This window comes from Haliaeetus albicilla, chromosome 5 (genome assembly GCF_947461875.1).
Source record: "Haliaeetus albicilla chromosome 5, bHalAlb1.1, whole genome shotgun sequence".
In the NCBI taxonomy this organism is placed as follows: Eukaryota; Metazoa; Chordata; class Aves; order Accipitriformes; family Accipitridae; genus Haliaeetus; species Haliaeetus albicilla.
The window spans coordinates 25,108,109-25,121,269 of NC_091487.1; the positions used below are offsets into that span (position 1 = coordinate 25,108,109).

Genomic DNA, 13,161 nt, shown 5'->3' on the forward strand with positions numbered 1-13,161 from the left:
AAGCTTATGAACACAGATGTCCTAGCTAAACTAGACAGCCTTGCATTGGTACATAGTTCCAAAAGGAGTTTTGGGGATGTGAAGCACAGATTAATTTCACTGAGTTACTTGTTTTAAGTATTTGTTTCCAAAGTACACAGAAATTTCACTTTGCCAGTTTCAGCTGCCTCCAAAGGAGGTATTTAGAATAACTTTGAGATTAAAAATACTTAAGGTTTCCTTCTCTTATTCTCAATGAAAGAGGTACCTGGTTGTCCTTAATTAGTAAAGCCACTATCTTCATTCTTCAGCTGTTCCTAATACTCTTCATAGTATCTGTCTCTGAGATCATGACGACTGTTGCTTTCTTTGAAGTATGTGGTGGTGACAGCAAAGCTTGGGTGGCTGCAATCATTTTCCTTTCTTTGTCCTACTTGATAGTGGGTCCTCTGCTGTGCTTATTGTTTCTTTTGTGTTCTCTCTTTCTTGTTCTCTATCGTTTGAATAATTTTCTTTACGGAAGTGTGGAGCTTACTGCAACATTCAGTGGGTTTTTTTGTTATTTTTTTTTAATTCTCCATAAATCTTGATTGCTGGGCAAGATCACAAAAGCTTTGCACTCAACTTCTGTACTTGTATAGACATACTTCTGAACATTGCATCCAGTTCCAGAATTTCAGAGAAAGCAGGTGACAAACAGCGTCACTGTTCTGGGTATGAGGTGACGGATTTAGAAGCTCTGGTGTGATGAGGAAGAACAGATGATCTGTGGGAATGGGGTACAAACTAGTAATGGTGAGATTGGGGGATATTCTAGAAACCTTATTAGGTAGTGGGGATCTGTGAAAGAGAATAGAGTGGCAGATTAGAATCAGAAGGCAAAATACAAGCAATGATCTTAGCCTGTCAAGATGACGTTCAATTCATAGTTACGTTTGTGTTGTCAGTCCTGCACTTATTATACTCTATGCTGCCTTAGTTAACTTCATTTTCCTGAGAAGTTAATGGCTTCATTCATATTCTGCTTTTTAGAAATTATGGAAAAAAAATTTAAATCCCCATTAAAGTCCTTGTTCAATGTTTTCATTTTTTTCCTACCTCATTCTGCAGTTTGTCTTTTTCATTAAGGTCAGACCTAGTTTGCAGTCTTTCCCTCTTTCTTGAGAGATCAGAGCAGAAGTTTATATTCCATTGTTCTCCCTAACTACACTAAACTTGTCCTTTCTTCATTGAGAGATTTATTGGAGGCAGGGACTCCACTGCTGACTTCTTCATTTTGTCTTTTTCTTAACACTAGCTGTCTTTTAACTGTCTATTAAATGACCTAATTTGCTGTGTAACTTCTAGTCTAGTTCTAGTTTACAAGCTCCTCTTGCTGCTACAAGTGCCCTAATCTGCCAGTCCTCTTTTCATGATTGTTGTGCTCTTTTTCATGCCCTGGTGTTTATATCTGTCTCCTGCTCAGCACTTCAGTTTTTACGGTTTGATTACTCCCATCTCCACTCCTTTTCTCAGTTTTTGGGTTGTTTTTTTTTTTTCAGGACCAATTTCATGTGTATTTATTTGCTCACGTTAGTCAGGTCTCCTAGGATCATGTCAAGTGTGCATAGCCCAAAGCTAGTAAAGTTTCGGAATACATTGCTACTAACAACTTCATCTCTCTGGTTTCTTACATGCTGAGCACTGTCCTCTTTCCTACACTGGTCAATCTTTTTTCTTCCTTTTCTGTTTTTGGTTTAGTAGCTTCCTGTTCCATACCTCCAGTCCCTTCAATTTGAAACAAAGTAATAAAAAATGTACACTTGCTCCCTTCCTGTCCTCCACTGTGATCTATCTTCTACTTATTTTTAGTTGATTATCATTGAGCTTGCTTATTCTTTTTTGAGTTATTTCTATCCACAAGGACATGCTTACTTCCTAAATTTCTTTCTCTTTTCCTCACAATGAGATACCTTCCTTTTTTTCTTTTTTCCTTCTTTTTTTTCTGTGCTTCCTTGTTTGCTGTTTGTGCCTAATGTTTTAACTTGCGCTTTTAGCTTAGGATGATGAAATTCTTCCTCGGAGTTCATACAGTCACCCATTCCCTTTAATCTCATCTGTGGGCCCGCAGCTAGATGAAGCTGATGCTTATTGACTTATGTGTGGCCTGTCCTCCACAATGGAGCAATTTGTGCGTTTCTGGAGTATTGCTGTCTTTAGTCATTGCAAAGCTCAAGCTAGTAGCTGTTTTGGTACCATTTAACAGTAATTTCTGGTGCAGATATGCAAAGCCTGGAGAAGCTGCTCAAAGATGCTATTGTGCATGGGCAACCTCGTACACGGAGGCCCTGGAAAAAAATTCTTATCTTGGTGGAAGGAATATACAGGTACAAACTATTCTTTATATTCCTAAGACCCTCCACATGAGATCTAGCTGCTTAGTATTTGGGTTCCTTTGCCAAATCAAACTATGAATATTGTCACTTCATAGTTATTTCTTTTATCTCATCTGCGAATTAAATTGACTATGTATGTCTCATCCTGGACTTTCTGTTGCTAGTACTGTAGCTGCACCTGGTGTTATCACAATGCTTCCCACATCCTGATTAGATTGTAGAAATTAATTAATCTCAACTGATTATTTACATCAGAGCTGAGGTCTTAAATTGCTTGTCCCTTCTGTTCTTTCTGTGCTCACTAGATGATGCTAGTGTGAATGGAATTGTGCAAATTGAATGTTTTTGCGGAGAGTGAGCAGGAGCATGTAGTAGGCTTAGCTGTGTTAGGCATTTGAATCGTAGTGACTTTCAGCACAAAATGGGATGTTTTAGAGTGCTACTAATGAGAGCCTAGTTAGTTCTTAAACTTAAAAACAACAGGTAAGTATATGTCAGATCAGAATACTGACATTAGGGTGGAAGTAAAAATGAGATAATTTATAAAATTGTCACTGAACACATTCCTTTGCCTTAACTTACTGTTGCTGCTACTGTTTAGTCCATATGTCAGCATCCCAGAGAAGTTAAACAGGTAGAAAGTAGAGATCTGGGCTCCAGGTGCAAGGATTTACCTTTCATCTCTCTGCACAACACAATGTGTCTAGCAGATTTTATGGGTTCATAATTACTGAAAGAGTGAAGAAGGCTTAGTGACTTTAGGCTTTGTAAGGAGGCCCAAACCATTAAATCAACTTACACTGAATTTCTGTTTCTCAACAGCATGGAGGGATCCATAGTCCGTTTGCCTGAAGTGATTGCCCTTAAGAAGAAGTACAAATCCTATCTGTACCTCGATGAGGCTCATAGTATAGGTGCCCTGGGTCCCAGTGGCCGGGGTGTAGTGGAGTATTTTGGACTCAGTCCTGAAGATGTGGATGTTATGATGGGAACATTCACCAAAAGCTTTGGAGCTGCTGGAGGATACATTGGGGGCAAGAAGGTAAAAAGCTGGGAATCTGATGGCTGTTTCAGGCTGGTGGTGGCATCCTTCACTAAGCATTCCAAAGTTGATCTATTTCTCAAGTACCCTGATTGTAATTTGTTTCCTAATTTTACATACTGTCTAGTACAGTGAAAGTCTGTGCAATGCAGAGAGTCTAGTCTAGTAAAATATCTCATAATTGCATAGTTCTCACATGGTCAGCAATAATCTCAGTTTGCAGAATGTACGGTAGTGGTTATAATATCTTTTTAGAAACTACTGTGAGCCAGGAAGCAGGGATTTCTTAATGTTACTTCTAATGAGACTTGCTGGAAAAATGCCAAAAGTTGAAGCTTTTCAGCTTGTTTGGAGGAAAATCCTCTTCTTAGGTTAGTCTGGTAGAATTGATTCCCTCTGGACTCGGAACAGTTTGGTTTCTAAAAAGACACTTACCCCCCCTCCCCCTTTTTTTTGTTTGTTTTGTTTTGGATTGGGTTTTTCGGCTACTGACTCTCTTCTACTGCAAAGTACTGTGAGAAAATGTTGCCCTTGCCAAACACCTCCTTTTGGGAGGGATGGTTTAGGCAATTGTGTGTGTCCCCTTTCTCATATCCTCAAATGTGTCTCACAGATCAGGCATCTAAGCTTTATTTGAGAGTAAAATTCTACCATTTTCCTACCAGGACAATGATTTTTTAGATACTAATAGCAACAATTATTTCAGCCCATCCAAGTGGAGATGGGACTTGCAGATGTTCCTCTTTGGGAGTTTACTACAGTTGGATTAAAATTACTCTGACATCTTCCCCAAAAGAAAGCACTGTATTAATATTTTTCCAAAGGTAGCGAGCTAGTGGGATTAACTCCCTTGGCATAAAGTGAAGCAGCTAAGAGTCCCTCGCAGCTGTGGTTTAGCTACTGTTTGAGGGATTGCTTCAGAGGTGGGAGGCCTTAAATCTTCTTACCTAGTTTATGTCAAAGTCCCTTTACAACTTCCTTTCCTTTAACTCTGACTCCATGCAGACAGCGACATAAAATTGAACACTTCCACATATTTCTATAACATGTTCCCAGCTTGTGCTAGCTACAGGGCCGTCATGACTAATTTTGTGGTAGCAGAAGACAGGATCTGTCCTAGCGTTCATACTGGTCTTTAATATTTTGCTGGAGTGGTCTGGGCATTTTAGAGTGGTTTTGTTACAGTCAACAACAAGCAGCCTAGATCTACTGTGTGTTGGTCCTTTGTTCCTATATGACCTGCTTCTGCCCTCTAACAAATGTAGCAGGTATGTTTAACTGGGAAATGAAGGAGGGGTAGGCTGAGGTTCTTGCACTCTTAAATTACACCTGCTGCTTTATTTATATTGTGCTGATAAATGGGAGAAAATATTTTGTGACCTATTCCCATTTGGTGACTTTTATGGAGAAAGAATTAAATTGAGCATGATACATAAGCACCTATGGGTCTTGCTCCCCGCTATTTCATTTGTTTTATACTCCCACTGTTATAATAAACACTTTTGAAAAACAGCCTGCACACAGCTTGAGTAATGCAAACACCTTGTTGCAATCCACTGCTGGTGGTGTTAGCTAAACAAGTCTGTCATAGGCATTTGACTTTGATCAATACACATTCTTGCCCTGTGACATAATTACAGGTTGTCATGTCCCTGCTGCTCACTTTTCAACTCTTTATTTCTTGTACTGTAAAATCAATCCTTGAGATACCTGTTCTCTTCCAGCACATTCTGAATGAGGTTTCTTGTGGTGGCTCATTCTATTTTGTGACTAAGACACGACAGTAATGCATTTTTCTGAGTTTGGGAAGGCAATGTCTGATGCCTCTTGTGTTTTGCTAGGAACTGATTGATTACCTCAGGACATACTCTCACAGTGCTGTGTATGCAACATCATTGTCACCTCCTGTTGTGGAGCAAGTCATCACCTCTATGAAGTGCATCATGGGTGAAGATGGTACAACTGTTGGTGAGTCTTTCTAACAGTAAGCATGTGGAAGGGGGAAGCCAAACAGAGCCTTTTTATTGCCTTGACACATAACTCATTCAGTGGACACATTTGTATCTATCTGTTAGTACATGTAGACTTGGAATTTCTGGAGCAATAAACCAATTTATTGTCCTGCTTGGCAGATCAGCCTAACAGCATAAGGATTTTCCAGCTAGAGCTAAGTCATCTTAGTCTTATCTAAGACACAGTATTGGTTTGTATTGATTTTTGTTCTGTGTCTAGCTTTTCTAGCCTCCTTCTTTCTCTTCCCACTGTCTGTCCTTTGTTATCTGCCCCACTTTTTAGATTGCTTTCAGAGTATTTTGCTGTGTACCTTTTACAGTCTTGTGTGCTGGTTACTGCAGAGGCAATGCTTTTGATTTTCATCTCTAGTATAATTTGATGTTTGCACCTCAGCTAAATTAGATATGGGAATTCTTCTGAAATCCCTTTTTACTTGGGGAGCTAGAGGCAGTTTTCAAGATCAGTAGACTTAATGCACCAGGAGAAGAAATTCAGCATATTCGTCTTTATTGTCTTGGTTTTCCTTTTTCATTATGAAAGTAAGAAAGGGGAAGTCTGTACTAGTCTCGATGCATTCAAAGTCAAAACCAAATTCTCATGTCTCATTTGCCTAGTAGGTAGCAGCTTCTTTCAGTTACAGCATGAAGTAAATAGCTTGCTCTTGTGATGTGTAAGCTGCCTTGAAATTGAAATGGTACAGCATTTTGCATGTACGGTACTTTTCCGTCTTCACAGGTAATTAAAAAGTTGTGAGCAGCTCACACAGGATGACAGTATAGTTTGCTGAGGATCTGTCAACCGTGTTCGGTTCTGAGGCTCTTAGAACTCAAACTGCAGAAAATAGTCAGTTATGGGAGTTTCAGGCATCTGGCCACAAGGTGGTAGTGTATACTGAAGAACTGTATTTGCTTTTGAATATGGGTCATCTGACCCACTAACCTGACAGGTAAGTCCTACAGTGAGAAAGCTTGCTGGAGAAATGACTTAAGAATTTTTCTGTTATAACAGGTTTCATTTGGTTTGCTTACATTATCTGAGAACAGAGTTAAGTGCCAGCAATTAGTGTTGGTGGTTGCTAAATAGAGAAGTCATCACTGAGGCGAGTATAGCCAGGCAGCACTTGTACCTGTGCTAGCACTGCTTCCGAGTGGTCCATGTAAGAGACCTGTACCAGCCAAGAGTTGTCCCCAGTGCTGCTCTCAAGAACAGATGTTAACCAAGCTCCAAACTACATGAGAAGTTGTGCAACAGGGCTGGGTCTTGCCATCATCTTGAAAGTGACTGTTTGAGCTCTTTCTAGCTGATGATTTGCCAATAGTCCGTGGTCTGCTCAAGCGTTGCTTGTTTTGGGTTTCTTCCAGTATCTGTTTTGCTTAATGAAGTGGGAAGCAAGGAATGTGTAACTGATTTCTGTTTGCAGTATTCAAACTAAGGCATTTTTGCCCCTTTGTGAGGCTACAGTGTGATACTCATTCAAGCCAGGAGAATGGAAGCAACTTCCACCCCAGACTGTTCTGTTGCCATTATGCCAGCAAGATCCATCAGAGCTGAAAGGTGAACCAGATCAGGAACTAGTTTGGCAAAAAAATAAATTCCAAAGGCCTTTTTTTGTCATGTTGCTTAAAATGCGTGTCAGGCTACATCCTGCTAATTTGGTGCTGAGGAGTACCAGAATTCCTAGTCACTCTTTCTATTGAGAAAAGTGGTTTTGGCGTTTGAAAGCTGTGTCATTTCAAAGAAGCCTCTGTATGTCCGATTTCTATATGAACTGTAGCAGTTTTTGGAAGTGCTGGATATAACAGCTGGATAGCCAAAGTCCTGTCTGCTCATACACAGAAAGGATTTCTCAACTACAGGTCTCATGAAAGTGTTACTGGCTTTCTAAGTATCTAACTCAGCCTTCAGCTAGGATAAGCACCTCATAGGATGATCCCTGCATGAGAGTGCTTCTCTGTTAATTTTCTCCACAGTGCTGTTTTCCAGTCATGCATTTTTTTAATTGCCTTAAGGCTTTAGAGATAATATTACTTTGTAGGCATTTTCTGTGGACGAAGCTGGCAAAAGTTCAATTGGGTGAATTGAGCAGCTGCTTAGTGATAGCATGACAAAGTTTTTTCCTTGTTTAAGGGCTTTGGCTGAAAAATCTCTGTTTGGATTCTGTGGAATTACGGGTGGGGCTCTGGAGGACCACTGCCTGCAGTTAGTTTGACTACAAGTAAATGTGGAGTAGAGTGGTGCTGGTAAGAGTTAACTGTGGAAGACAAGTAGAGAAATAGTGTTAAACTGGGTCACTGGTAAGCACTTCTGAATCTACTGTGTGTTACAAATTTCACTGCTTTTAAATTAGTCAAGCTGAATTAATGGATGAAGGAAAACTGAGATAGGGCAATGATTTTACAAGGGCACAGGAGTTGGAGCTGGAGTCAGAACAGTAGACTGCTAGCTCCCAACCCTGTTTTTTGGGCCACAGCTAAATCTTTTAATGGCTTCAAGAATGCTTTCTTGAAAAGAGCCTTTGCGGCTTCTTTGTCTGCCTGCTTCTGTTCACCACACACTATTTATAAAAGCTGCTGTTCTCCATGGCATCAAACCTTTGTGGAAATTGTGGTGTCAGACTGAGACGTTCTGTAGCTGAGGAATAAGTAGTAGGAAGCAATTAGTTTTTGAGCACAAAAAGGTTTTTTTGTGTATTATTTTGCAAGAATAAGTTAATTCTCTGCTCTTATACTTCAGGTTATTTCTAAATCTAATTAAACATCTGGAGGCTCTAAACTTACACTATAAGGTGTTGTAGTTACTAAAAATTTACATAACTAAAAAAAGTAAATATCTCCTTTCAGATCTTTCAAGCAAGCTGCCAGTGACTAAATAGAATATTAGTAGGAGGCAGCACAGATAAAATATAGATGCTATGAAAAGCTGAATGGCTGCTTATTGAGAACATAAGATGGATGGCATGCAAATCTGTGGCCTGAATTGAGACAATTCTGTACAAACTAATCTGTTAATTCTCTGTAATGTTTATGCATGTGACTATCAAGCCTCAATCTCTCTGAAGACAGTTATGGGAATATAATTATATATGAATAAAGTATATTACTTGCTCCTTCTTCCAGGCTGAAAAAAAACACTCCAACAGCCAGCGTGATGGCAGAGCCATGTTATGGGTTCTTTGTAATGGTGCTTCCAGTACTGCTTCTGAAACTCCTCTACGTTATTAGCTCAGTGCTGTATGTCTGTCTTCTTTTACTTTACATTACTTGTCTTGCACGTAATTGTCTAGAAGACCATCATGTGGACTTAAACAAAACATACTTGATTTGTGATCACTGTGAGAATTTCTTCAAAGGAACAGTCCTCAAGAGTGGTGAACATTTTGAGCACATGGAATGTCTTCACAGAACTCCAGTGACAATGTACACGGGTATCTCGCATATCACATTTGGCTTTGATATCTAGTAGAGCAAGGTGAGTAGGAGAGATGGAGAAGGCTTCTTTTTGCAAAAGCAAATTTTTGGAGCTGGTTTTCCTATTCAAAGTCACTGTGGTTGAAATTGTTAACAAGCAAGTGTTGCAGATGCTTGTCAGCAGTTCAATGGATGCTGCTCTTTCTCTGTTCAACCACAAAGATGAATGAACTTCAGATAGTTTTGTAGATAAAGGGGCTTTTTTAAATAATAAAAAGACACAATAAGCACACTTTTTGGGATCATAGTATACACAAAGATGACGAATTGATTCTTGGAATGGAGTCCTGGAAACCTGTAGTGTAGAGCCACTTTGTTCTTGCTGTTCATGTGGTGTTTGGGTTATTTAAATTGACTGTAGGGAAAATGAGACAGCTTGGTGCTTGCCCTGGCAAATGAGACATTGTTGGGATTTATGATATTAAGTACTTAACCTGTCTCATAGAGTTTTTCAGCATTTCATTCGATTTGAGTTGAAAGCTGGATTTTTCACCATTACAACTTCACTAGGACTGGGAATCCAGTCAGCTCCTTTCTGCCATTTACATAAGAGCCCATGATATATCCTGTGTAACTGGAGTTCAGTTAGCACTGTTGGTGTTCAGGACCCAGCCTGTTTGTTTCCCTGATAACATTGCTGGGGGCAAGTGGAAGAAAATCATAAAGTAACCCGACTGAGATGTGGGCAAATCAAAACATGCAAGGTGAAACCAGTTTAGGAACTGTTAACCTGATTCAGAGATGAAACTTAGTTTGGTCTCCTGTGCATTAAAAACTGAAGGTGAGCCTTAAATCTGGGAGTCTTTTAATTTGAACTAAAGCTGGTGATGTTAATAGCTTGTAAAAGAGGCGATCTACTTCCTTCCATGGACATTAACTCAGTAATAGTAATTATACATGTTGACGTTTATAACAAGTTTACTGTCTTCCATCTCAGTTTCAGGAGGCAAATATCCCACACCCAATCACAGCAGCATATGTAGCATATATAGAATAAGTTGTGGATAGACTTTGCCCAAGGTGGCACTTAAATTTTGAGTGCTGTCTTGAGCACTATATAGAAACCAAGGATTGTTATCCTACATAGCTCTAATGTTGCAAGCAATGGAGGTAGCAGTTGCATAGGCCATCCCAGCTGCGAAACTATCGGAAATTAATAACTAACCTTTGAAGGCTAGTCAGTTAGCTGCACATAGTTTGATTGGTATTTGTCTCATCCGAGTACTTCGGTTGTGACGAGCTAGTGGTTGACTACATCTAGTCAGAGGAAACCTTAAAAAAAAAAAAGTATTTCTAGTCTTGCCATTGCTGTGTCCAACAAACTTGAGTGAGTTAAATCAGAAAAGGTAGTTAAACCAATTGTGGCCAAAGGGAATAAGAATGTACAGCTGTGTTGGCAGAGAACTGAGCTGTTCAGAAGACAGGACCATTGCTATACTGTTAATATGCACAGGGAGAAGCATGCTGGAAACAAAACTAAGCCTGGTCTGCTTAAATTCTAGGGGAGAAAAGACTGCAATTAGTGTTTTAACCTCCATATGGTTAATCAGGCTCTCAAGTGAAGATATGACCTCAGTAGTTCAATCAGCTGCCTAGTCAGTAGCTTTATTCAAGTTGGACATTTTGTAAAATTCCCCTTTTCTTTCCAAAGATAAGCCAGAATTACATGCAAGTATAAATTGTAAATGGTAGAGAAGGAATAGCCCACGTTATATCACTTGGAATTGAATTTTAAGTAGCTTACAGTTATAAATGAACTTTGTACCTTGGCATTGTGAGCAATAGATCCACAAATGGAAGAAGTGGCTGCTATTGTACTTGAAAGGGGAAATAAATATTCCTTGTGCAGGCTGAGGTTGAAAACATTCAATTAGCATTAAAATGGGTTCATTTGAATTTCCTCCAATAATGCACTTGTTAATGAGGTGTTAAATTATCACCTTGGGAACCCGGGGACCAGTCAAAACTAATTTGAGCAAAGTGAAAACTTTTCTTGTTGCTGCCCTTGAGAATCTCAAGCTGAGCTGGGAAACTGTTGGAAAAACAAATAATCTGGGGGTCATAAAGAGAGTTTCCTGCTTCTCTCCAGGGGACTAACAGTTTTAAACATCACTCTTTATATTTGTGCTTCCAGCTGGGGATCTTTTAAATCCAGCTTGTTGCTGCATCCCTACTTCCCTCCCACAGAGCCTGGCAAGCCTCCAGAAAAATTACTTTAACCTGGGCTGGGCAGGAGAAATCTTTGAGCCTTTGGTGCTTTGAAGAGTGTTTACAGACATGAGCAGAGCTGTACCCTTTGTGTTACGCATTGGAATGTGAGAATTCTTCAGTGCCTCCTCTGTTGGACTTTAATCAACATTGTGGTGTTTGTGCAAGAGCTCATAAACCTTTATAACTGTACACCTGCTTTGTTCTCATAACATTCTGGTTCTTGCTGTTTCTATTCAGGTGTGAGCTGTCATCCTCTATCTTCACACCCTAAACACTAATCTGTCGTAGCAGAAATACAACTAGGAATGTGGCTTTGTTGAAGTAATTTCATTTTTTCTTCATTGTTTACACTATGTTTGATTTAAAACGTGTGGCTCACTTTTTACTCTCAAGACCGTTGAAGTGCCACTGTTCTACAGAATGCTGGTGTGCTGCTCATAGAGGGAAAGGAGAAAATACTGTGTAGCAGCTCACTAGCTTATTTCATTAGCAATAGTGTGACTGAAATGCCACATGAACATTAAGGTAAAGCATTTGAACAGGAGTAATCACAAATGAGATGATGTGCACTCTGTCTTTGAAATAGTTTGAATCAGAGTTCATGCTTCCTGGTGTGGTACATGATTTACTAGAGTAGAGTTTTTTGAAAATACCTGAATGACCCACATAAGCACCACTTCCTATTATCAGCCCTGGTACCTGTAGCAATTTTCTACATAGAAAAATTAATACTAGTATTACAATAGTGTCTGCAGTGTACAGACACATGGCAAAATTTCATTCTGTGAAGTGCATATAATGTAAATATTTCTAGCTTCTTTGGAAACAAGCAACAATGTGTAACTGAAGCTCTTAGTGTGGACTGTGTGCAGGTGTGTTAGGCGATGTGGGACTCACAGACCAGTAGAACTACTGTCCTTGCCTACTTTAGCAGGCTCTGATGTAAAATGTGGTTGGCACTAGGTCAACTCGTGCCATTTCACATCAGTGCAGCTGATCTACCAAAATTCCCAAATGTGGACAATCTTGACAATCTACAATGTGTACTTTAGTCCTACTAGTGTGCAGATCTTTGCTAATGTCCCAGAATTAATAAACTTCCTTAGATAGTTGTCCTGGTTTCAGCTGGGATGTAGTTAACTGTCTTCCTAGTAGCTGGTACAGTGCTATGTTTTGAGTTCAGTATGTGAAGAATGTTGATAACACTGATGTTTTCAGTTGTTGCTCAGTAGTATTTAGACTAGAGTCAAGGATTTTTCAGCTTCTCATGCCCAGCCAGGGCACCTGACCCAAACTGGCCAACAGTGTATTCCATACCATGGGACGTCCCATCTAGTTTAGGAACTGGGAAGTGGGGGGGCAGGGATTCGCCGCTCGGGGACTGGCTGGGTGTCGGTCGGCGGGTGGTGAGCAATTGCCCTGCGCATCATTTGTACATTTCAATCCTTTTATTACTACTGTTGTCATTTTATTAGTATTATCATTATTAGTTTCTTCTTTTCTGTTCTATTAAATCGTTCTTATCTCAACCCAGGAGTTTTACTTCTTTTCCTGATTTTCTCCCCCATCCCACTGGATGGGGGGGGAGTGAGTGAGCGGCTGCGTAGTGCTTAGTTGCTGGCTGGGGTTAAATGAGATTGTGCGGGTTCTGTTGCAGTGTATCTTCCACAGTAGAGTTTAGCTCAAGACAAATTGGCTTGTCAAGAACAGGATAAATCAACCTGTAAAGCTTCTTGCTGCCATGGGTAAGCTTCTGTTAATGCTCAGGTTATTGCCTAATTGTTGTGTAGTGGAAAAGTTGTGTTTACAAGGCTGTCTGCATGGGGGAAAATGTATTACAGAGTATGCAGGCTTCTTAAGTCCATGTTGGCTAGCAGCTCCTAAGATTTATTAACAGTTTCTCTATGGATGCTGGGATTTAAAAAAAACAAATGAACAAACAAAGAAACCCAAGCCAATAAAATACTTCTGAAGCTTCTTAAGACTTTGAAGCTTGCCTTCCTATTGGTTGGCTTAATATTGTATAAGTGTGTCACCAAACTCAGGCCCTAAATAGGCAGTGGAGAACTCGTTT

General features: G+C 39.8%; 1 protein-coding gene across 1 annotated transcript in view; it reads left to right on the plus strand.

The window, feature by feature from the left end:
- SPTLC2 (serine palmitoyltransferase long chain base subunit 2) overlaps positions 1-13,161 on the plus strand; it is a 78,427-nt gene that overhangs the window by 28,817 nt on the left and 36,449 nt on the right. Inside the window, exons 7-9 of the mRNA XM_069783770.1 lie at positions 2,240-2,345; positions 3,177-3,396; positions 5,238-5,364. Coding sequence (XP_069639871.1) covers positions 2,240-2,345; positions 3,177-3,396; positions 5,238-5,364 — 453 coding nt within the window. The remainder of the gene's footprint in view (positions 1-2,239; positions 2,346-3,176; positions 3,397-5,237; positions 5,365-13,161) is intronic.